This window comes from Amphichorda felina (assembly GCF_050947745.1).
Source record: "Amphichorda felina strain 45539 chromosome Unknown scaffold_6, whole genome shotgun sequence".
NCBI lineage: Eukaryota > Fungi > Ascomycota > Sordariomycetes > Hypocreales > Bionectriaceae > Amphichorda > Amphichorda felina.
Window position 1 is genome coordinate 1,120,196 of NW_028145044.1, and position 24,481 is coordinate 1,144,676.

The following is a 24,481-nucleotide window of genomic DNA, read 5'->3' on the forward strand; positions in this document are numbered from 1 at the left end:
ATCGAGCCACGCAGGTTTGTCGAGAGTGGTTGGCAGTCGTGGAGATACTACGAGCGAGTAGTATCAAGAGCCTTGTCGTTGTCGTGTCGGGGCCAGAGCAAGCAGCTTGCTGGTCGAAAAAGTGCCTAGTACGAGTACGGATACTATGCACGTACTATGTACGTACCAAGACAACCTCTTCCGCACCTAGTACTCGACACTATTACCAGATACTACTATTTTGGTCGCCAGCCTCGTAGCCCAATGCTACCTGGGTGATGAGTTATGGGTTGACCCGAGTCCCTTCGTGCCGTTCCTGGAGTTCCTGCTCCGGGTGCCAAGTACAACGGAAGCTGGCGTCACATCCAAGAGCTATCCGTGTCTTAGCTCCTAGTCCGGGGAGGCTCGGGAGAGTCGAGGCTGCGGATGCCAAATAGTATTAGGTGGCAATAGTACTCGTACTCGGTAGTAATAGTACTCGTATGGGCCAATCCAGAATTCCACTGTTCTAGACCCGCCGAGGCCACCCCAGAAGCTAGGACCCCGAAATTAGAATGCCGATGGTGATTCATGAACCATCAGCCGTCTGGTGGCTCTAGCAACCCTAGGGGTCCCTAGGTGTCCCTGGCTGGCCCTGGCTGGCCCTGGCTGGCCCTATTCGGCACGTGGGAACGCTAGGGGCTGCGAGTCAGTCCCACAAACTGCCCTAAATACATACGAGTAGTAGTAGTAGTATGAGCAGAAGAAGCAAGAGAGGCGGAAGAAATCAAAGATCCTGGGCGACGCTGCCAAGCTACCAAGGCATCGCTGTCCTCAGGGTTTTGAGTGGGGGTCGGTGGGAACATGGCATGTTGATTGTTGGGACTTGGAGCCTGGGGGAGTCCAGATGGTTGCCTAGTTCTGATGCGTTGGCTCGATTGGGAAGAAGGAGGGGGGGGGAATGGACAGTTGACAATTGACAGTTGACAGTTGACAGTTGGGGGCCATGACCATGCTGCAAAGCACAAATCCTCCGAACACCGGCCTCGCAATGTGCTACTAGTACTATTAGTAGGTAGTAGTGCCTATCCGTACCTAGTGCCTACCTAGTGCCTACCTCTAGTGCTACCTACCCTGTAGCCGCATTCAACGGCCATTCAGGTATTACCAAATACGTCCACCGTAGAATATCTACGCGCCCTTCTTCTACGCTTCTAGGCAATACTTTCTTTAAAATTTAATGTGCTTTTGATTGCAGCCCCCGGAGCTCCGCTCAGCGGGCCCCGTTGTCATCTGGCCAAGCTCCTGGTAAACCCCCTTCATCGGGGCTGTCATATCCCACCAGGTCCTCCGCATCAACGCCCTCCTCTCTCCCAGCTTCTGCTTCGGGCTCCTCCTCTCCCCGCAGCACCCGCAGAAGCGCCTGCCACACCCCCGGCTGGTTGGCTCTCCGCGCGTGCTCCTCTAGATCCCGTTGCAGCTCTGGGTCATCCATGTCGATCGCATCCAGCTCCGCATTCTCATCATCGTCGACCCCAAACCCGCCAAATCCTGCCCCGGCCCCTCCGCCACCTTGTGCTTGCGCTTGAGCCTGTCGTCTCTCCATGAGATTCCGAAGCTGCGCCTCCATCTGCTGCTCCATCGCCCGCGATCCTGCATTCCGATCCTTCCATGGCATCCGGCACCCTTCCCCTGTGAAAATGTTCTCCTCCTCGGGTGGCGGAAGGGGATCGAACTCGTAGTTTGGCTGGCTGTCCAGGAGGTCGCGCGGCGCTACGCCCATGATCGAAGTCTGGCCCTCCAGGTACACCAATCTCGTCGCACCCAGATCAGGCGGAGCGTCGTCGGCAGGCAAGTTCGATGTGTCGACTCGCTCAAGCCCCTTTGCGACCTCCTGGAGTAGCGATGTGGCTGCCGTGTTGTTCCAGAGATCCTTTGTCTGGTAGACGTACAGCTTGACCCAGAATGACCGGGAATCTGATTGAACGTTGATACCCCAGATCGAAGGCGGCGCATCGAGGCCCAGTTCCTGGTAGAGAGCGCAGTACAGCCAAGGGACACGCTGCATACCGGCCCGCAGCTCGTCGCGTGCACCGTCAACATCGTTCATCTGGAGTTTTGCCAGGACCAGGGTCTGCCGAAGATAAACAGTGTCCCTGTTGTCGCCCAGCGCTTCTAGCTCATCCACGAAATCCACCAGCCAGCGCGCTTCGTGAGTTCTGATAGCCAGAAAGTGTATCATATGCCTCATCGCGTACGGGTCCTTGTGGTCGAGGGCGAAGAGCAATTTCGCCCACTCCAGCGCAGTCCGATACGTTCCTTTGCGGATGAGACTCCTCAAATAGTGATACCCCGCCAGCCAGAACTGTCGATTCTCTGGCCGTCGAAAGTCAAGCCGCGCTCTTCCCTGTTCAAGGTCCTGGCGGAATGACGAGGTTGCCACGCGGCCAAAGGTGAAGAGGGCCCTTTCGCAGAGCTCGGCCGCCAATGCCATGTTCTGGTCTTGCTTGGCCACATTACTGACTTGGAGCAGCGTCGATACGTGATATGCTGTAGGGGGTAATATCAGCAGGGGGGGTTCTCCGATAGAAACAGCTTCGAGGTGGTGACTTACGGACTTGCTGCAGCAGATACACTATCCTCATGGGATCACCCATTTGCACGCAGGAGAAGAAGAATGTCTGAACAGCGTCGTACTCCTTGTCATGGATGTAGGCGTACTCAGTGAAGGACCCGTCTTCGGCCTTGCGGAGCTGCTTCATCGTGAGTCCACCGGCCGTCTGGCGCGGCCAGTGCTCTCTTCCCTGGATGAAGACGTTGCGCCGCAGCGACACCTCAGGTAGCCTCTTTGCGCCCGGAGGTCCGCGTAGAAAGGTCTCGAGATCGACCTGCTGCTGCATGGGCCTTCGTCTCGGCCGGCTGTTCTCCTGCCCTTCCTCCGCATTTGCCGACTCAATGACATCCCGGCCAAACAGGTTCCTCATCTCATGGATGGCTTTGAGGTGGTAGGTGTTTATGCTGAGAAGCTGATTGATCCGTCGAGCTGTGCCGGTTGATTCCTCCGAGGCATCTGGCCCACCACGCTGCTGCTGGCTGATCTTGAGCTCCTTGATAGCCCTATCAATCTCATCCTCGACACCTTGGTCATCGTGCTCAGCGATGGGGCCAGGTGCTGCGGCTGCCGCCTTGGCCTTGTTCTTCTTCTTCTTCTTCTTCTTGCTCTTCTTTGCAGGTTGTTGTGGTTGGGGGGCTTCCTCTACTTCTTCTTGAGGGTTCCCTTGGTCCAGGTCATCACCCTCATCCTCGCCCTCATCGCCACCTCCATCTCCCCCCAGAGCGGCAAATAGGCTCACCCGTGGCTTCGACACCGGCACAGGGCCATCGTCTTCGCCGCTGTCCTCAGACTCTTGAGCCGGTGCAACTTTTTCTAGTTCAAGCTCCCGCTGCTTCTGCAGCTTGCGCAACTGTCTGCTCGACATGCCGGGGATGCTCACGCCCAGGTTTTCGTGGCGACCTTGCGCCGCTGCGGGGTCCTCTCGATATGGGAAACAAGCTCACGAGGGATGGAAATGGCGAGTGCTGTCAAAAGCCTTCGTCGGTATGTGTACAAAGGAAAACCCCGAGTTGGTAAAGAGGCAAAAGGTCCAGCGCCAGGGTCCAAACCTGTCTCGATCTTCAAGTTTTTCCCAAACTTGGAGTGGCCTGCACCTGCTTCTGTTGTTGTGTCACGCCGAGCAGTGGTGACGTGTGGTGGGGCACCAGCACCAGAGAGGATCCCACCTCACCCACCACCCAAAGCTACATAGTACAGCACCAGCTGCTCCCTAGGTACCTAGTAAATTACTTCACTTACTCCCCTACGAGTAATTGGTATTCTCTCACCCTCTGCCAAGGTTGCAATAATCGGCTACGGCTCATTAATACTTAACCAAGGCACAGTGGGGTTCCTTCCGGCAAAACTTGAGGTTATGGTGTGTGGATGAACAGCTGCTCTTGATAATTATTCCACACTTTACACGCAGGTTCAGCCTTCCTTGAACAAAGACTACTATCGTTCTCCAGTGAAAAGAGTGGCCAAGTTGCATAAAGGACACAGACGTCGGGACGGCTTGATGAGTGTATTGTCTGCAGTCTGATATCCAGGCCTAAGCAACTGGCAGCTATCTGTGTCTGGCATCAAGCCCCCCCTTTCCTCTTTTCCGAAGCATGCTTTTTGTGCTCCCTCGTCTCGTAGGTTAATGTCATCGCTTCGTCCCTCCATACAAAAAGGCATCCCCAATAGGCCTCTCAAATCCAAACCGCGTCCCTTTTGCTACAACTATCAATTTCTCCTTCTCCGTTATGATAATCAGGACTCCAAATGCTCCGAGCTAGGTAACCACCGGCCGAAAAAAATCACATCACCCAGTCCCTGTCTGGGGAAACTCCAGCCAAGACCGTGGTCATGATTTCCCCGTCTCATCGAAGCAACCCAACCATCTGTCATGGAAAAGCCTCGGTATCTGATAGTCGTACAATTCAAACATAAAGCAAAAAAAAAAAAAGCAATTCGTATCCCTCGCTCCCGCTGTACACCACATCAAGTGTGTTAGATTTCTGGCTCCGGTCCTGTAGGAGCTTCACCAACTGGCAAATTCCATGATTAAGCAAAGCAGACATGCAGAGCAAAATCACGCGAAAGCATCACGCTGCCCAACTATTGGTCAGCCACAGTAGCCTGGTACTGGGGCCTGCTGCCACCACGACCGCCTCGGCTGAATCCGCGGCCTCTGCCACGGCCCCGACCACGGCCACGGCCACGGTAGTTGCGGTGTCCTCCGTCAACACTACCCTGGCCAAACGTCTCCATGTTTCTTCGCTGCTCTTCATCACGCCACTCGCGACCTCCGGGCTTCGGTCCGTTGGTCACGGCGCGGTCCTTTGCTTCGCTAGAGATGTTGTCAAAGAAGGATCGGGACTTATTGTAGGCTGTAGCTAACTCCTCAGGTGCAGCAGGCTCTACTGGGGCGTCGACAGGGCCATGGGGCGTCTCTGTCAGCGGGGAGCCCGCGATAGCTTCCTTGACGATGTCCTCTTTGTTGAACTTTGCGTTAGACTGGGCAAAATCAAAATCTGAATCAGGCACCTCAACCTTTGCGGTTGGTGGGCGGCCGCCTCGTCCACGTCCACGTGGAGCCGACGGTCCACCTCTGCCAGCATTGACACGCATCTCATTGACCTTGTTGGTCAAGTTGTCCATAGCGTTTCCGCCACTGTTTCCGAGCTGAGCCATGGCAACAGCCACGGCTGCCCGGGCAGCGCTGGTCGCATCTTGTACGCTACCCGGCGCTGCCGTCACTGTAGTTTGAACACTTGCCTTTCCTGCCTGCTCCTGGGCGATTGGAGGTTGGAAGGGTTTCGTCAAAGACCCGAGGGGTACAACAGGGTTGACGCGGTTGTTTCGCGGGCCAGTGGGAGCTGCCGCCTTCGGGGTGTCAGGAGCTCTAGGAGTCTTTTCAGCGGCTAGGTTTGCAGCAGCAGTCTGAACCTCTTGCGGGGAAGGCTTCGATTCGACAGGAGGTGTCGGAGCGTTGGTCGGTGGGCGCGCCTGCTGAGGTAGGGGCTTGGGTTCCGCAAGGGGTGCTTGTGACGACGGGGTAGGAGCTTTCTGTCCCTCCGCTCCAAGGCCGATAGGTGGCGGTCTCCCATCATGAGGACCAGGACCCGGCGGTCCACGCTGGTTCTGGGCACCCTCTGGGCCAGGGGGGACACCGGGTCCAGGAGGGAAAGGTTGGTTGCCCCACGGGGCAGGGCCGCCTGGGCCAGGAGGGAATGCTTGGCCAGGTGGGAACCATCCTGGTGGAGGAGGATATGGCATGTTGCCGAAGCCTTGCGGGCCAGGGGGCGGAGGTCCTCCGCGACCCCAAGCACCGGGAGGTCCATAAAAGTTGTTAGGAGCATACGGAGGTTGTCCGTAGGGCCCAGGTGGAGGGGCGTTCTGGTTTGGTCCTTGAGGGCCAGGTCGAGTTCGCGCCGCCTTTGAACACACAAATTAGCAATTGGTCCAACATTTACATGAGGAATAAGCGTGTGAAAAAAATCTCCAATCAGAAGGAAGGCAACGGAAATATCAACATGGTTTTGCGCTATTCAGCAGTGACAAAAGTTTACATCCGAAATATTTCATCATTTGGAGGTAGTGGTGCAGTGGGTTCGAGGGAGAACTTACGCCGACAATGGCAGGGTCATCGGGCATGACGGGAGGCTTGTTCTCCTTGATGCCAGGGTGTTCCTCAATGCGAAGATCCTTCACGTCGCTGCCTCGGAAGACAATGTACTCGTAGACCTGATCAGAGGGGCCGACCTCCTCTTCAGGGCGACCTTTTCGCCCCTCTGTTCCGAATGAACGAACATTTTCGAGCGACACGGTCGACTCGTCGGAATTGATCTCGTGCAGGACGCCAACGTAGCTGGTCAGAGAGTCAGCGAGAGCTGATGCCGCGCTGCCGGTGGCACATACCGAATATCGCTCTTGGAGATGAGCGAAATGCGAGAGCTAAATAGCTGTCAGTACCATGTTGTGGTGCGCTGAGCGTGGCCCAGTGGGCCCCCTTGTGCGTACGTACCCTAGAAATTCAGACATCTCGGCACTAGTAAGCTACGTTAAGCACGTAGCAAGCTGCAAGAAAGCCTCGCGGGTATTAATGAATTCACCGTCGTAAATAAGAGCAAAAGGGAAAAAAAAGGACAGAGAGTGCAGTTAGTTGTTGGGGGTGGCACCAAGACGTTGTTTGGTGCCAGGTTGAAGGAGGTTGGCAGGATTTGTGTGAGCCAAGATTTGAGTTCTGGCGAGAAGAGGCTGAAAATGGGGTGTTTGCTCAGGTCCGGCGCTACTACGGAGTATCATCGGCTATTTCGCGCTTCCATCTCGTTAGCCTCACCGGCAACCTACTACCTACCTAAGCATATGTAAGCGTACGAATATGAGGACTGCGAAATTTATCGGATTGGATCAAAATTTTAACTAGGCTTGGCTGTATCAATGCGAATATCTTGGGCGAGGCCAATCATACTGGATATCAACGTGGTCATAGTGAAACCATTTCTCAACAGACGACCTATATTAGTGGTACTGTATGGATATGCATGGCTCCCCAATCGCCAGTGACACCTTGCATCATATATCTTAGCTGCATCTGTATTCGTACAGTACGTAGCACGGAGTACCGTCAATCTATCTCAACCAAACTCCGGGCTTTGAGATTTCCAAGGTCTATCCAGCACAGCGTCAAGTCGGTATTATACCGGGCAAGCAAAGTCGAGGCGACACCTCAAGACATCTCGGCCTCGTGAAATGGCATTCTATTATACAGGAGCGAATGCTGCCTGTATCTACTCTTAACAGAAGATGCTTATGTGCGTACTAATACTATCCCATGGCTCATTCAAACGAGTGCATCGCAAATCCCGGACAGGCCGAGCATGATTATCGGCAATCAAACCAAAACGCCAAACAATTAACCCATTCAACTGAACTTGCTGTAAATGACGGCGATTATGAGAAGGACAAGCACCGTGATAATGGCAATGGTAATCACCCGATTTGTAGCCATTCTAAGAGCCTAGTCAGCATGATCATGTCGGGTAGGTCCTGCGGTCGACAGAGGGTTCACAGTACCTACGTGCCATCCCCCTCAGCGTCTTAATACTCCGATCCACGTAGCCCTCACTGGTTAGTAACCTGTCGTGCGTGTTGTTGATGACCTCGCGTTGCCGTCCCAGGTCCCCAAGAACACCGGCGCCGATCTGCTCCGTTTCGTTGGCAAGGGCCATGCTCGACTTGAGTCGCTGACTGCTCCGCTCCAGGCGGTCTGTCCCTGACAGTAGCTGTTGGCGCTGCTCTAGGTGGACATCCGAGGAACCGGCGGGGTCATCCGTATAGCGCGAGCCAAACAGGGCGGACCGGTCGGTCGACAGGTTTGTGAGTTTGCGCTTGGAGGCGTCGATGTCGGATTCGAAGTTACGGAACCGCTGGTTCACCTTTGCGCGCGCCGACGTGGGAATATTTTGCTTCTCGAGGCGCATCTGGCCGATCTAGAAGGTAGATTGGGTTAGCGGAAGTAGATGCAGCCGATGATGTCCGGGGACCTACGATCTCATCGGCATCCTCGAGCGCCCGCTCCGCTTGGCTGATGGCGGACTTCCGGGGCTCACCAGACAGCTCTAGGATCTGGTCTAGCTTCTGCGCGAGGTCGGCCTGGACGATCTTGAGCTCGGCCTCATATGAGCCGAAGAGCTCGGAGCCGGCATCGGTGTCGAGGGGGTTCGCCATCTTGGAATGGGTTGGGGAGGTTGGCGGGAGAATGACGATATGATGGATTCACAGCGGGAGGAGCTGGCTACGCAGGGTCGAGCGCAGAGGGACGGGGAAACGCTGTTCACAGTCGCCTGTTACGGGCGTGTGTTTGGTTCTCTAAGGATTTGAAGTGAATACGCTGAAAGACAAGAGTCGTGGGTGCCTAGATTGATGGATGTTCGTCACTGGCTGGCGGCGCTGGTAAGATGTCATGCGCTACAACTCCAGGCGGCTAAACCCGAGGAACCTCCGTCCCGTCCGGAGCTGAGGTGTCCTGGAGCACGTGACCGAACCCCCACCGGCCACCCTTAGTAAAAGCTCGTCAGCCAGCGAAGGTTTGGAATTTTCTTCTTTTCTTCTTCATAGAAAGTTGAATCCCCCGGAATCGAAGAAAAAAGGCTCTACGTCCTGACTTTGTCAGCCTTAGGTGGCGTAGAGTTGTATTGCCCGGGCATAATAACCACAGGTCTCCTGTGCGGCGCTTCTAAGAATTGGCGACTCGTTCAAACGTTTGTCGATCCCGTTGAGTGTCCGACATGCCCATCATCTCTCTACCCTTGGGTATCGAGGGATCATTGAGTACTATGCTGGTTGCCGCTGTCCTCCATGGAAGTTGCGCGTGAATGATGCGTTGAGATGTTGCGTGCCCATCTAAAATGGCCACTGTAGCCAGTCGCGTGCCCTCTGCTTCTGTCAGCCTTTGCCAGTTGGAACTCTGTCCCTGAGGATCTGCCAACGGGGAGGCAGCGATGGACCACACCCTGCGATTTGGAGTTGTGGCTCACACTCTGCCTCATGCCCCTAGCCACTTCTGGCACGATTCGCTGCATATTATTGCTGCGACCCTGTCGCCCTACTCGTACCCGTGAGTCGTACGGATTGCTTGTGGGCCCAACCTCGGGCTTTGAGTCTCCACCGTCATCGTGCATGACCACATGGACATTTGACAAGCGTCCCCAACATTCAATATGGGATCTCAACCATTCTCGCGCCTCGGTGCCGCCGGATATATTGCTGGTCTCGTGATGCATCGCTGCCGGCCCCTTGGACATTGTTGTCAAGACGATAGGATCCTGTTTTGACAGCAACTTTGTGCCCGACGTCGCACAAGCATGACACCAAATCATGTGTGAGTCTCTTGTCCCCTGCATGTTTCGTTTTCGTTGTCAAATGCGGATTAGACGCTGTCCGTGCCCAAAGCTGAGCTGGATGCGCTGGCGATGCCACGATGCCACGATGTTTCGCCTCATCACTCCCCTTATAGTCTTGTTCGCAGACGTCCATCTCACTTGGATTTTTATTTTGTTTTGGCATGCGTGAACTCAAAATCAGTGCTTACCATGAGTCTACCGGCTGACGGGGTCTACAGGAAGAAAGTGGCCGTTGTTGGGAGTGGCACTGCTGGTATTGCGGCCCTTTGGGCGCTTAATAGGACATACCATGATGTCTATCTCTATGAGGCAGAGGACCGTCTGGGAGGGCACACCAACACTGTTCAATGGAACAGGGGCAAGTTCTCGACTGCGGTAGACACCGGGTTCATCGTCATGAACACAGCGACGTACCGTGAGTTGAGTCGACATATCCCCACTCCTCGCTCGTTGATTGCTCACCATTTGATTCCTTAGCAAACTTTATCAACTTCCTGAACAAGTTAGGCGTCAAGTATGAGCCTACGGAGATGGCCTTTGGCGTCTCGCGAGACCAGGGCGCGTTCGAATGGGCAGGGACGAGCTTACGCGCAGTCTTCTGCCAGAAGAGAAACGTTCTGTCGCCGAGGATGTGGAGGATGCTATTCGATATTATCCGCTTCAACCAGTTTGCTCTGGATCTACTTATCCAGGCTGACGATGACATCGAGGACAATGACGAGACCATCGGGGAGTACCTTCAACGAGAAGGCTACTCTGACGCCTTCAAGGACAATTATCTCCTCCCAATGACGGCGGCAGTCTGGAGCACAAGCCCCGACAAATGCTCTCTCGAATTCCCTGCCGTTACGCTTGTCCGCTTCCTGTAAGCCTGGTCACACACTCTCATAGCCCTTAGTTTTGCCGCTAATATGTCACAGGTGGAACCATCACCTGTTGTCGACCGTCTCGGCTAGACCACAGTGGTTGACTTTGACAGAAGGATCCAAGTCGTATATTGATGCTGTCATGAAAGGTTTCCCTCCGAACCATGTCTTCCTGAACACACCAGTGAGGCATCTATCCAACGAAAACGACGGCCGGGTACGATTACATCTGGAGAACGGCAAGACCGAAATCTACGACCACGTCGTTCTCGCGACGCATGGTGATGAGGCGCTATCCATCATTCAGCCGTCGGTTACGGACCAGGAGCGCTCGATACTCTCTTGTTTCGAGACCTCACACAACGAGGTTGCCCTCCACTCAGACCTTTCACTCATGCCAACGAGACGGAAAGCATGGTCAAGTTGGAACTATCTGACTGCGTCATCCTCCGGCAAGGCGAACATCGACAAGGTGTCTTTGACATACAACATGAACATCCTGCAACATATACCCCGAAATCCATTCGGGGACGTTCTCGTCACCTTGAATCCTCTCCACAAACCGCGCAAGGAGCTCACACACGGCTGGTACTACTACACACATCCGCTATATACACCTTCGGCGGTGCGTGCGCAGAAGCTTTTGCGGAACATCCAGAATAAGCGCGGCGTCAGCTACGCCGGAGCATGGACCAACTATGGATTCCACGAGGACGGGTTCAGCAGCGGGCTGCAGGTTGCTCAGGAGCACTTGGGTGCGAAGCTGCCCTTTGAGTTCAAGGACTCGACATACAGCAGAGGAAAGAAGCCGAGACTTGGGCTGGCGGATCACCTCCTGCGACTCATCATTCTCGTCATTCAGGTCTTTGTGGTGCACCCGCTGGAGAAGTTGGTCGGCGCGAGGGAGCCAAGGGGGAGGCTACATATGAACGGCGCGGCAAAGAGTCTGAATGGCGCGACGAGGAAACTAAATGGAGCGACGAAGAAATTGAATGGCAAAGTTCTATGAAAGGATACATAGGAGCGCTTCATTAATTGTTTATTTGGATGTTTTTATCTAGGTGTTGGGGGGATGGTTCAAGGTCTTGGGTTGGGTATTCTGATGACTAGTCCTATTATATGACACAATGCAGCGGCAACAGCATTAAGAACAGAAATTCATATTTTACAAACAAACTGGAATATCTATAGTTCCATTCACAATGCAAGGAGATAGAAATTAGCTAGTCCTCTGCGGGTGTTTCTGGGCAGCTGGACTCGGGTTGTCGGACGTCGCCGGCCCGACCTCCGAATATCACCCCAGAATTCAATTCTCCAGGCCGCCGATCCCGACCTTCGACTTCCCAGCTCTAATCCTACAACAACCCGACCACGCCGAACCCCCCAGCCCACCATGAGCGGAGCACCGCGATTCCCAAGGACCGTGGCCACCGCCACGCGGCCTTCCCAATGGACGTGCTTCTTCTGCCAGCACGCGCGGCCCCAGCAGCCCAAGTGGACGATGCGCTTCCCGACGCTGCGCAGAAACGTCTCGAGCTCGACAGCCCGGCCGCAGCAGCAACAGCAGGCGCAGGCGCAGCGACTGCGGCAACAGGATTATTCCCCTTCGATGGAGCGGGTGCGACAGCACTACGCTATGAAGAATCAGACTATTCTGTAGGGAACTCCGCTAGGCACGCTTTGGAGTTTGGACCGAGCTCATGCTGTTTGCACAGATACTACACGCTGAGCCTAATTCTGGGAACCGTGGCCTTCTCCTACGGATCGGTGCCTATGTACAAAATGGTAAGCTCAATACCCAGCAATTGTCTTAAGGAGAAGGGGAGCTCCCGCTGACGGCGACCCAGATCTGTCAGACCACGGGCTGGGGCGGTCAGCCCATCCGCGCCCACGGCAACGGTACCGACGAGAACACCGACATCTCGAGCCGTGTCATCCCAGTCACCACAGCCAACCGCATCAAGGTCACCTTCAACGCCTCCATTTCGGACACGCTGCCCTGGAAGTTTGTGCCCCAGCAGCGCGAGGTGCGCGTCCTGCCCGGCGAGACGGCACTGGCCTTTTACAAGGCCACCAACATGGGCGACAAGGACATCATTGGCGTCGCCACCTACAGCGTTACACCTGCCCAGTGTGCACCCTACTTCAGCAAGATCCAGTGCTTTTGCTTCGAGGAGCAGCGCCTTAACGCCGGCGAGACGGTCGACATGCCCGTCTTCTTCTACTTGGACCCGGATCTGCTCAATGACCTGAACATGAAGGGAGTCGAGACTGTGACGCTCAACTACACATTCTTTAGTGAGTCACCTCCGCTTGCATTTGCTTCTTTGAGATATAATCTAATGGTTCAACCTGTAGAAGCGAGATATGACAACAACGGCAGATTCCAGGCCCCTGCTTCTGGGTAATTGAGCTACTGGACAACACTTTTACTGTAACCTTACTCCTGTATTAATATGTTGTCAAGATTATTATAATTGAACGACTGATGGAACGGCGTTCATGTTCGATCTCAGAGCCATTCTCGTACGTTTTTGGAAATTTTGCTCCCGGAAATCATCTCAAGCTACAAGCGGAGCTCATGTACATACACAAGCATATGGCACAATAAAAACAAGTCAAAACTCCAGAACAGCGACTCTGGAAATAATAGTCCCTAGACATTTTTAGCCTTCCCGAGTGCATATTCCCCAACACCTGCCCAGCAATCACAGGCCGACTTCTTGATGGAGCATCTCTCCCACCAGCGAGCCCCACATGAGCAGCTTGGATGATGATGACTCAGCAGCCAATCCCTGCTGAATCGTAGGGTACCCGAGTCACGTGCAAGGGACCTGACCAAATTTCGCCCACAACCATCTCGAACACCAAAAATTCCCATCGCCATTTTCCCTCTCCCTCATCCGCCCAACAAACATCTACCCACCACGTACTAACCGCCCAACCCCCCCAGTACTTCAAGAGTGAGTATTCCAGAGCAATCTCTTCTTGAGCTATTCAATTGGGCCTTTTCTGTGGGAAATTCAGAATTGCTGACATGTGCGTTCTGCAGTGGTCGCCTCCTCCCGCCGCAAGAGCCGTGCCGCTCACTTCAAGGCTCCCTCCAGCCAGCGCCGTGTTATCATGAGCGCCCCTCTCAGCAAGGAGCTGCGCGAGAAGTACAACGTTTGTTCACCCCTCTTCTGAACGCCCGTCCCCCCTCCCATCGCTGACATGGGTTTTGCCCAACAGGTCCGCAGCATCCCCATCCGCAAGGAGGACGAGGTCACCATCGTCCGCGGCTCCAACAAGGGCCGTGAGGGCAAGGTCACCTCCGTCTACCGCCTGAAATACGTCATCCACGTCGAGCGCGTCACCCGCGACAAGGCCTCCGGCCAGTCCGTCCCCCTCGGCATCCACCCCTCCAACGTCGTCATCACCAAGCTCAAGCTCGACAAGGACCGTGAGGACATCCTGGCCCGCTCCAAGATCGGCCGCGACCTCAAGGCCCAGAACAAGGTCACCGCCTAAGCGAGCGACGACTTCCAATAAATGATCAATTCGACGAGCACAAAAATCTTTTCAAGGGCGGAACGGGAAATGGGCATGATACTCCGGCGTTTACAAGTCATTTTGCCGACGGCGGCAGGGTAGATGAATTGAGAATCTCACCGTTCTCAATGGCCATTTCACAATGATCCCCTTGTGAAATGCTCCATGGGAGGCGTTTCCCGAAGTCATACCTTTGCCCATCTTACTATACTCGCGTGAATGTTTCCGTGCTGCTACCCAGCACCACTCGCGTAGACAACGAGCAACTCCACTCACAATGGAACCAAAAGATATGATCGCTCGTTGAGTATGCTAATGCAGCTCGACAAGGTAAGTCGTACATCCGACCGCCTAACTATCTCCGCGTCAACCACCAATCCCATGGTTTTCGCGGTAAACGAATGGCGAAGAGCAACCCCAGTGGGAGTAACTGTTATCAACTCAACCACTCTCGTCCGAAGACTTCTATGGAATAACGTATGAAGTTAGAAGTTTGATGTCGAGGCACATGTATAGTAATCCGAAGTAAACTAGAATTAGCTGCCCACACGACCCCTTGGGCTACCATGACCTGTTTTACTTCGTCTAATATCGTGGTAAGGAAGTGGTTATTATGAGACATTACGATAAGCCCTAGTAGTACCAATAACCATATGAATATATTTCCGCAAGTCGTTCGAGCTCCTGCTCACATAGCCACAAAAGACGGACTGCGTTTCGTGCTTTTTATCTGAGACGTGGCAGAGTCCCCCAAGCCATACAAATGATATCAATACCTCCTAGTACAGGAACCCATGCTGATAAGTTGCCATAGACTTCATAGTCAATTCCCACCTTGGCAAACAGTGTTGTCAGATTTTGGAACAGCTGTGGGCTCTTGTCCGCGGTAATGAGTGCCAATAAGTTAGAAGATGCATGGTCGAGGCAGATGTAAGTCATAATCATGATAGCTACAATGCAACAGTGAATTCATCAACTGCTTCGTCAGGGAAGACTGTCAGTAGGAGTATTTCCGGATTCAAACGGGACCGAGTCTTGTGGTACTTGGTCGTTAACCAGTAGGACCTTAGAGAGTCTCGTCAATAGCTGTCTCGCAAGGGGGGCTGTTTTCATCACTCTTTTCAGCAGCTGGCCCGGAAACTTTTCTCTCGCCCTGATCGCTTGATTTGGAGACGAGGCTGCGAGGCGAGACTGCCTGGTTGGCAATAGTTGGGGCAAGAGAAGCCGTAGCATGGCCTGCATAGTGAGGGAGAACACCCTGTGCTGTGGTGGACGAAATCGCACCTGGGACAGCATTTGCACTCGTCGGGCCCTTCTTCAGCATTGTTGACCAAATCTCATTGCGAACCTTCCTGAATGAAGTCAGAACACCAACATCTAATTGTCAGGGGTGTCTGAACATACACTGGTTTTGCCATGGTTCGGCGACCCGTGAAAATTAGCTCGCGGTCGTCTTCAGCTTCATCCGAAGATGACTTGTCCTTAAGACTAGCTGAAGAGGTGGGGGCTGTCTCCTGGGAATCTCTATTTTGATCGTCCAGACTTCGGCCAACGCGCATTCCGTAAGGCGCTGTGCGACTAGTTGTTGCCGTGAGATTCTCGGTTGAGTCCTGCCCTCGTCTGGGGAGAGACTCCGACTGCGTAGAGTGACCAGGCCCGTCCCTAGTCAGGATCTGCCCGGACTGTCCTAAGCCCTGAAACGGGTCGATGCCTGAGTTCATCGCTGACGCACCGCATTCGGTGCCAGCCCCGACAAGCGGCATCTCGCCTACGGAAAATGCGGCGCTCGATGTTTCGTCCGACGAGCGGTGTTTGTCAGGGGACGGAGGAAAGAAATCCTTACCATTGAACTTGGGGAGACCTTTCTGAAGATGTCGAGGGGTTTTGCCCCAATACATGTGACGGGCACGAAGTTCATCCTCTGTCAGTGGGCGAGAGTAAGTGTAGTCCGTGTCTTTCGCAAGGTGAGGTCTGATGCCGAAGGGAATGTACCCTACCAGATACGGAGTATCCTGATTTCCATAGGCTGCAGAAACGTGCCAGTCAACTTTTTCTCCCCCAAGGTGTTCTTTCGTGGTGGGTATAGAGTCAACCACGGTGCCACTATGGAGGCCAGTCACCAAAGCCGAAGCGTCAGTTCGAGGTTGGAATGGAGCTGCCATGGCTGCGCCCACTGGCAACGCAGATTTTACATTCAACTGATCAGAGACCGCCGGTGAATTCCTAGGGGCCTTCCAGCCAGCAAAAGCCGAGGCCGACTTTGTTGAGTTGATGCCGACGTTGAGGCGCGAACTCGTCTTGTCCTTGCCAGTATTTTGGGCTCTAGAGCGACTGCGTGGCTGACCGCCGTTAGAAGAGTCATTGCTGCTGGAATTGGCCTTGACTTCGCCTGACGCCGATGGTTTTAAAATCATGCCATCGTTTGAGGGAGCGGCTTCACCCAAGTCACTCTGCTGATCGGACTTGGGATACTGGCTCTCCTCTATCGACAACTGAATCTCGAGATTTTTCTCAAACTGTCCAATGTGCTGACGGGTAATTTGAGCATCGTTCTCGACGGTTCTCTCGTCAATTTGGTGCTTGTTGTAGCTGAGCTGATCTTCCAAGTACTTAAGACGAACTCGTAGTATTTCCAGTTGTCTCTTGGTGATGTCGCTTGGCCTAATTGAGGAGACATGGGGGTTAGAAGGCGGGGCATATTCCGAGTTGACCCTTCCCGCTGAATGCGGATTGTCGTTCTCGGCGGACTGATTGTGCATTGCCGTCGCTCCTCGGGGGGGAGGGTCTGTTGCCATCCCGCGAGGAGCTATCATTGGCATGGGGAATGGTGCGCCAGGGAAACCGTGAGGTGGCGGAAAAGCGAAAGGGTAAAGGTGTGCAGCTGTGGGCATCATCCACTGGCCATTGTAGAAAGCAGGTCGGCCATGGTCGAATTGCTCTGAGGCTGCACCATATTGAAGGTTAGGTTTATCGGGCACACCAGATTCGCTCTGCCTCTCGCTTCGTGAACTATCCTTTACCTTGCTTAAAGCTGGGTTGCTTGGCGGTATTTGACTTCCAGAGGCCATGGGGATGGCGAAGTTTCCACCAGGATTCATTCCCAAATGCCACGGGATCATGGGGTACGGATGAGCACCAGCCGGAATAGGAGGGTTGACGCCAGGAATGAACCCAGGGTACATGGCGGCATATGCACCGAAAGGTCCTGGAGGCACTGAGAATGGATTCTGCTCAGGCGGACTTCGTTGATGAGCAAACGGTCCTTCAAACCCTGTCTTGTTTGTCGACCACTTGGGCGTAGGAGATGGAGGAGCACGATTGTTCCGCACAATATGGCCCCCTGCAGTGACACGAACATGCGTAGGGGAGACAACTGCTTTGTAGAAGCGCTGGAATCCTTCATCCTTCTGAGCGTCAAGGCCAGTGGGAGCGGAAAGGGGCTGAGGCTCGGCATCCTCAGACTCAGCTCTTCCGCGATACTTCCATTCTGACTCTGCGCCATCAAGCTGACGCGCAGGGCCGCGCTTCACCGGGACGCGGACATCTGAATGGGCAGATCTTTCCCGAGTCTCCTCTGGGATCCGTGCCAGCTTCCTCCCAGTCTGCTTGTCGAACGGCTTTGGAGCGATATCGTCTGAGATACTGTTAGCCGGGATGAAGAAGATTAGGGCATGGAAAAGACCCACTGAGCTCGCCACTTTCTCTCAAGAGCGAACGAATATGGTGAGTGAGCCCGTCGACAGAGGAGGCTTGCCGGACGCGGAGAAGTTCTCCAGAGGAATAAGACCTGGGGCCCATCTCCACTACCTCGTCAGGGCCGAAGGATATGTATGAGTGGTGACCCTCACTCTAGTGGAAAACGGAAAGCGTTGAAAACGCGGGCGACGTGCAAATTCGTGTTAGGTTTCGAGAGATGAAGGTCAGACCCGGCTGGATCTGTAACTAAAGACTGCTCCCGTCAGTTATATTTTGCGCCTCTGATTATGACTTAAAAAAGCAAGGAGTGTTATGGGAATCAATGAAGTTGCAGATCATCAGTATCTGAAATTCATGCGAGTAATAGAAGCGTAGTGGAGCAGGTTGTATCGAGCAATCTATGTGACAGAACAAGCCAAGGACTTGTCCTTCTTTCTGCTGTGAGAGAAAAGGTGTCCGACGACCTGGGGAGCCCGCATCTTCTGTGTCAATGAAATGGATGACATCCATGGGAAGAAAGTAGGCAGTAGCCCTCGGGAACTAGCGTAGTGACAAGGTAGTAGCCAAGAAGCTGGAGATCTCTCCGAGAAAGGGATAAAGTAGGCCCATGGGAGGGAGCAATTTGCTATGTTAAATGCCGATGGGTCGCTTCAAGGTGAAAATGTGTCCAGAGAGATCGGCAAAAGGGGTTGAGCCACATACAGCTATTGTGCTCGTAGACTTACCCAAGTAGTAGTCAACAATAGCAACCAGCAACTGGTATATATAGCCAAGGCCGGCCTTCCAAGCGATCTGTCGTTGAGTAGAGACACAATGGGAGGGCTTACGAGCGGGACGACGGTTCGGTAGCTCGATTTGATTCGTGAAGAGGAGGCTGTGAAGGAGGTCGATGAAAATGGATCTGTGAGAGATGGGAAATTGAGTCGGGACGAGGAGAGAAGCCCACAATGAACAGTTTGTTGAAAGCTGAAGGAAGAAGTCCAATTCCTGAAACCTGAGTTAGATGGAAGCTAGGACTAACGCGGAAACCTGGAAGCAAGGAAGGTGAATGAGTGTAGCAACGAAAGGGAAGTCGCAGGCAGTGAATGCCTCAATGCCCCTTTCACTGTAGAAGATCCCCAACGGGCAGGAATGACTTGCCTGGTAATGGATAACGTCAGATGAAGATGTATCTTTCAGTTTAGGAATGCTGTTGATGGTACTTGTACTCTGATTGGAATTGTTGAAGATGGTAAGAGAGATGGATAACAACAAATGGGGTGGAAGGAGGGGACGATGGCGACAGCGCACCAGAAGTGCGCGGCAGGGCCAGCAAGAGCCGTAGAGCCAATAAAATTGGCCAAGAGGGAAAGTAAACAACCTAATTAATGTAATAGCAGAGACACTGCTTGATGAACGCGAGGCAGCAGCGATGGCGTGGGTACTAATGATGGATGTTAGGGTGAAGACGTGACGAGGGGAGGCGTGTCGTGTAGGTATCGTGAGCCCCTTCCAAAAAGGAACACAGTTTGTTACCAGGTGACTGACCCGCACAGAAAAATATGGCCCTCAACTTGGAGCCCCGGAGCTAATTCCTCGCCAAAAGGCCAAGAACACCGCCTGTTCATATTCTAGGCCTGCCCCTTTATCCTTAAGTGGCTGATCTTGCCGTCGGTCGTCCCATGCAGCTCACACTCATAGAGAAAAGAGCACAACACCAACAGAGGATGTGCATCGCCATAGATACGTATTTATAATATCTTGGAAGACCGCATCCCGAGACTATCCAATCCTCACGCCATAGTCCACCTGATGCCGACCTCACCCACCGTGGAGCTTCCGCCTTGGCCATCAACAGCAGCATTGTGGGCATCGCACTCGCGCAGTCCATTAGCCTATGAGGAATATAAGAGCAGGTTTGCCTTCTAATCGAGTCTCTTTAATTGAGACACTCTCGGGCACTAGGTTAATTGTCACACAAATGACAAACATGGGAGTGAGCAACCCAACCCGTCTCCTCCCAATGCTGGCACTAACACCGAGGCAGGTACCTCGTTCGATTTCATGGACTCAGACTCATCCGATCTAGCTTTCTCCGAACCCATTTTGGACAACTTTTTGGAAATCCACGCCCAAGTTGTCAAACACTCTTGAAATTCGGCGAGGGGCACATGGGACGTTTGGCCGTAATACAGCACTTACTGGTGGCGCGTTGTGTGTTGGCAGTCCATGAGAGTTTGTCTCATCGTGTATTGGTCGAGACATTTGTCGAGTGAAATCCAAAATCGAGGATGATGCTATGGCATTCCCTCCAAATTCTGCGACACATGCGCGCGCTACTACTAGTGTTATTATACGGATACAGATTACACCACATCCCATAAACCCATAGTTCGTCCCATCCTAGGCAGTCAGGCAGTGCATAAGGTACAGGGTACATAGCGCACCGTTTAAAGAAGACAGCAAGATAAATGCCCCTTTTACTTTTAGCGCTTTTTCAGCACCAGATCACCCTTTTCCTAGCAAGCTCACACTCACATCTACACTTCACTTACGGAGTCGTACAACCTCTGTCCCTGTCAGGATGGTCAAAGTCTCGCTGTCGATTTGTTATTGCGGGCTTATATGCGATTCCCACTGGCGGTACTGAGGCCTTCGCTACGCCCACTCGGACTGCATGGCGAGAACGCAACAAAACTTACCTCGCCTTCCCTGATTGAGATGTCACCGGAAGGCATAGGAACTCCTGGAGTGGCATAGTACTTGTAACAAGAGGGCCAAGGTTGGGAGCAGCCGCAAACGAGATGTCTGACGCCTCCAGACGGAACCAGCGGCATGAAGGGGCGAACTGCCCCGTATGATACAAGCTGGACCGAAGTTGGGGTGTCGCCCGACTCGGCGAATCCGCTTGTGGGAAGTCGGAGGTTATAGTCATGCCAAGACACCGTGCGGCACGGATGTCGAGTGGGGCACCCGGCTTGATGGCGGTGCTGACGGACCGAGACTGAGTGGGATACGCGGAGGCAGCCTGGATCAGATATTGGGTATAATACCCAGGGTCAATAGGAATGAATGCCTCTATCCCTCGCTCGTGGTGCCTCCTCCCATGATCCGCTCATCCGGCATCTCGTCAGTGGCTCGGCTCTAAACACGCCCCATACGGGGTCGCTCCAGAATAGGCCGCCAAGACGACAACATGTGCCAATGCGACGACTAACAACTTAGCCGCTGGGTCATCAAGGACATTCGGCGTCTCTTGGAATGGGCGAGCTGGGCCAGGGGAGAATTGACTTCCCCGCCGTCAGGAACCCCACCACGCCCACCTGTGAGAGGCTGTCTGGCTGTGACCTGTGACCAGCGCACTATGCACCTCAGACCTCGGACGCAGTGGGGGTTACATGTGCCTGGAGAACTGGACAGATTAATGAGGGGCTAGGTCCGGACAGCCGGTTGCCATTGGAACCTCACCCAGCCCAGAATCGGCAATGGACACGACGGCATTGGCCAGTGGGAGATGGAAAAGGGAAGTGGGAAGTGGGAAGTGGGACATCGCAATGCCGTTACCCTCGGCCAGACAAGGGCAGTCTACGTAGGGACAAGGTAGGCAGTACCGTATCACTACATAATAACCTCCCCCAGACAAGAGGCACTTTATTCCACTCCGCCCAGCCAACTCAAATTCGTCTTGATCATACGTCAATCATCCTCAGCCTTGCTGCCCAGATACCCGGACCATATTCCACCAGTTCCAACCTCAACTTCCACCCTCTTCCCCACCTACACCAAAAATGGCTCCCATCAAGCCTCACTGGGCCCAGCCCTCCCACCCCGATGTCCAGGAGGTCATCGTCAACGAGGCCGAATACACCTCCAAGAGCCTCTCCAAGGTCTCCCTGCCGCCCTTCTCCGTCTTTGCAAAGATGGCCTTCCCTCCCTGCACCGTCGCTACCGAGCCCACCTACGCCACCGTCCAGATGGGCCGCGACAGCCACCTCAACCTCAACAGTGACCTGCTGTACATAAATCACTCGTGTGACCCGTCTCTCGTCAGTGAACGAACAGAGTCTCCCAATTAATGTGTTCCCCCCCTTTGGCTGATACCCAGTGGATGCTTAGATCTTCGACACGGGCAGCCTCAATGTCCTCGTCGGCCCCAAGGGCCTCGAACCCGGCGATGAACTCTCAGTCCGTCCTACCCATCCTCCTACCCAGTAGTCTTGTATATACTCATCGAGAACCACTCCTATTGCAGTTCTTCTACCCCTCCACCGAGTGGGAAATGGCCCAAGCCTTCCAGTGCCTCTGCAACACCTCCTCCTGCCGCGGCACCATCAGCGGCGCCAAGCACATGAGCCCCTCCCAGCTCGAGGGCTACTGGCTCAACGCCCACATCCGCCACCTCCTCGAGGAGCACCACCAGCAGCAGAAGGCCGCTGCTTCTGCTCCCGAGAACGGCCCCAGCGTCGCGGATCCCACCGCCCAGGCCCTGCGGAGCGTCCTGGGCCGCGCCGAGCTCGCCGTCGATGCGGCCCGCTCGGCCCTCCGGACGTACCTTGACGGGGTGCATGGCCCTGCATCCTTGCCTGTGGCGACCAATGGCGCTACCAAGATGGGTAACGGGGTCGGCAGGCGAGGACCGACGTCAAGGGAGTTGAGCGGGGAGATGGGTGGTGATACCATCACTGCTTGATGGGGGGAAGAGGATGGGGGCCGGCTACTCTATGCATGGAGCTCCAACAGCTTGGCTTAGACGGCTGGAGAGGTGATGATTATGTGAACTGATTTTCATTCCCACGGACGAGGATTCAACAACCTCAACTTTTTATGCTTCAAACTTCTCATATAGTAAAAAAATAAATATACACACGAAAGATCAAGTCGTGTCTTGTTTCCACGACCGAACACCTATGGTATATCCGTACGCTGTTCCCAAGCGCTGTAACTCCGTGCGAGATGCCCATGAACCCCATCAAATCCAACCAATATGATCCCTTCTTATATAGACAATTAGTTACCCGTATTATATTCATGCACCAGGGTTGAACTATTGTTCACCCTTGCCATCTTGCCACCGGCTCCATGAGTTGCGGCTGCCGCCCTCACCGCCGCCCTCGGATCCTTGGCCGTACTTGGTCTCGGTCTGCTCCCATTCGGCACGCTCCATGGCACGTCTGGCCTGGAAAGCTCGAGCGAATTTCCATGCCTCCGTATCCGCGGGGTTGGTCCCCTCGAGGAACCTACGGATATCGCCGTCTTCGGTCAACCTGGTTTCGACGAACTGCTTGGCACGCTCAAGGAGGATCCATTCCAAGGCAGGGTCCTCGGACGGGTCGTCTCGGTCCAGCGCCTTCTCTGCCGCATGCCAGGGGTGTTTGGGTATGGTGAAGCCAAAATGCCAATCCAAGTCTATGGGTAGGAGATCCTCGGCAGTAACCCAGAGCGTATGGACCTCGCCATCATCGCTGGCGATGGCCTCCTTTAGCCACCACACTCTAACAGTATCAGTCGCACTACTATCCACTAGCTCCTCCATAATCTCCGTCACCCAAGGGTCGGGAAACATTTCACGCCGAATCCATGAAACGTCGAGTGTATCCCGGAGAAGATCCAGTGTCGCTAGCGTCCACGGGTGAGGAACGACTCCGATGACAAACACATTAGATGAGTTCCGGTAGTGTGGAATGGTCACCACTTTCATTTCCTTAGACCCCGAGCCACAGGGTATACATTTTGGCGTATTAGGCGGGCAGCTGGATGGTATTGGTGTTTCGGGGCAAGTCAGAAGTGACTCAGCAAGCCCTATAGCGTCACTGACCATTTTGGTCGTGTGGTTGGGGTGTGGTTTGAGCACCTCAATGCCCTGCGAGAATCTGTTCTGCCAGGTAGTATGGAGATGGGCGTTCATAAGCTCGTTGAGGGCTTGGAGGCCACTAGCAGCGCTCCTGGTTGCCGCCTCAGCGACAGCGCCGTACTTCTTCCCGATGACTTTGCGGCTGTAGTACGCCAGCGACAATGGATAGCCATCGGTGTGGACGACACCTTCGGCTTTTAAAGCTGCCAGTACACCTTTTGCTTCTGCCGCCTTCGGCGACTCGACAATGGCTCGGACTGCCGAGGTGATGGCAACTCCTGACCCGGCCAGGAGCCCGCTCCTTAAGCCTTTCCAGCTCGTCAGCTCGGGGTACCGTCCGCGGCGCAGATGTAAAAGCAGCGGGTCGTCTTTAGGGCCCATAGGGAGCACGGTATACTCAGAGAGCAGCCCGCCGCCCATTGTGTCCCACGCCAGCCACCGCATGAGATCTGTCTGGAGAGCACCGTCCACCTCCATCCTCTGCACCTGGTCATAGATCGGATTCTCCATGGCCTCGGTCGTGCTAAGAATCATAGGCCGGAACCCTTGCGCCCACCAGGCGCGCTTCCATGTTAGAAGCAACTCGCTCTCCGCATCCCTCTCTTCCTGTGTCTCGCCGATGGTGGCATCGTAATAGCAGTATATGGGCGTGCGCTCTTTGAGGGGGGGTAGGAGAACTCGATCATCAGTGGTGAGCGGGCTGGAGTAGGGCACGGAGCGCCATGCCCAGTCCGCCCACCACGAGGAACCCCCGTATGCATCGTGCTTCTGGCGCGCGGGAGCGCGGGAGGGTTGGTGTGTGAAGGGGTTGAGCGGGCTGTTGCTGAGGGTTTCAGTGAGAGTAGCATCAGTGATGCGCAATGTGGTCGTAGTCGTGGGCGCGGGGGTTGTCTTTGTCTTTTGGTCGTAGTCGGACAGTCTTGGGGACAGGGGGATGACGGAGGAGAGGAAGATGATGAAGGCGACGGCGGAGAAGGAGAGGAAGACGAGAAAGAGCGTTAGGCGGCGCGTGTTGATTCGCGGAATTGGCCCTGCCAAACGGCACTTGAGCATATTGGAAGGACCGCGTCGTCGACTCGTCGTCGCCGGTCTTGGCCGTCGCCGTTGACGGGAC

The 24,481-nt window shown here is 54.3% G+C and overlaps 7 protein-coding genes across 7 annotated transcripts; 3 read left to right on the plus strand and 4 right to left on the minus strand.

The window, feature by feature from the left end:
- Positions 1 to 1,231: 1,231 nt before the first annotated feature.
- ACO1O0_006192 (transcriptional repressor TCF25-domain-containing protein) lies at positions 1,232 to 3,437 on the minus strand (the record flags this gene model as incomplete). Its single annotated transcript, XM_083195586.1, has 2 exons — positions 1,232 to 2,508; positions 2,573 to 3,437. 2 exons carry the CDS (start codon positions 3,435 to 3,437, stop codon positions 1,232 to 1,234), a joined length of 2,142 nt encoding a protein of 713 aa, XP_083048602.1.
- A 1,217-nt stretch (positions 3,438 to 4,654) lies between these two features.
- On the minus strand, positions 4,655 to 8,269 carry ACO1O0_006193 (Scd6-like Sm domain-containing protein; the record flags this gene model as incomplete). The annotated part of the gene is made up of 7 exons (XM_083195587.1): positions 4,655 to 5,974; positions 6,167 to 6,407; positions 6,458 to 6,493; positions 6,564 to 6,595; positions 7,512 to 7,551; positions 7,616 to 8,031; positions 8,090 to 8,269. 7 exons carry the CDS (start codon positions 8,267 to 8,269, stop codon positions 4,655 to 4,657), a joined length of 2,265 nt encoding a protein of 754 aa, XP_083048603.1.
- Positions 8,270 to 9,633: 1,364 nt separating this feature from the next.
- On the plus strand, positions 9,634 to 11,319 carry ACO1O0_006194 (NAD(P)/FAD-dependent oxidoreductase; the record flags this gene model as incomplete). Its single annotated transcript, XM_083195588.1, has 3 exons — positions 9,634 to 9,859; positions 9,922 to 10,309; positions 10,365 to 11,319. 3 exons carry the CDS (start codon positions 9,634 to 9,636, stop codon positions 11,317 to 11,319), a joined length of 1,569 nt encoding a protein of 522 aa, XP_083048604.1.
- Positions 11,320 to 11,703: 384 nt separating this feature from the next.
- On the plus strand, positions 11,704 to 13,820 carry COX11 (Cytochrome c oxidase assembly protein cox11, mitochondrial; the record flags this gene model as incomplete). Its single annotated transcript, XM_083195589.1, has 5 exons — positions 11,704 to 11,966; positions 12,026 to 12,095; positions 12,158 to 12,608; positions 13,363 to 13,475; positions 13,542 to 13,820. The coding sequence occupies 5 exons, from the start codon at positions 11,704 to 11,706 to the stop codon at positions 13,818 to 13,820; spliced, it is 1,176 nt and encodes a 391-aa protein (XP_083048605.1).
- A 1,087-nt stretch (positions 13,821 to 14,907) lies between these two features.
- Positions 14,908 to 16,600, minus strand: ACO1O0_006196 (uncharacterized protein; the record flags this gene model as incomplete). The annotated part of the gene is made up of 3 exons (XM_083195590.1): positions 14,908 to 15,193; positions 15,246 to 15,706; positions 16,034 to 16,600. 3 exons carry the CDS (start codon positions 16,598 to 16,600, stop codon positions 14,908 to 14,910), a joined length of 1,314 nt encoding a protein of 437 aa, XP_083048606.1.
- Positions 16,601 to 21,304: 4,704 nt separating this feature from the next.
- ACO1O0_006197 (uncharacterized protein) lies at positions 21,305 to 22,206 on the plus strand (the record flags this gene model as incomplete). Its single annotated transcript, XM_083195591.1, has 3 exons — positions 21,305 to 21,546; positions 21,650 to 21,701; positions 21,769 to 22,206. The coding sequence occupies 3 exons, from the start codon at positions 21,305 to 21,307 to the stop codon at positions 22,204 to 22,206; spliced, it is 732 nt and encodes a 243-aa protein (XP_083048607.1).
- Positions 22,207 to 22,560: 354 nt separating this feature from the next.
- Positions 22,561 to 24,420, minus strand: ACO1O0_006198 (uncharacterized protein; the record flags this gene model as incomplete). Its single annotated transcript, XM_083195592.1, has 1 exon — positions 22,561 to 24,420. One exon carries the CDS (start codon positions 24,418 to 24,420, stop codon positions 22,561 to 22,563), a length of 1,860 nt encoding a protein of 619 aa, XP_083048608.1.
- Between the last annotated feature and the right edge of the window lie 61 nt (positions 24,421 to 24,481).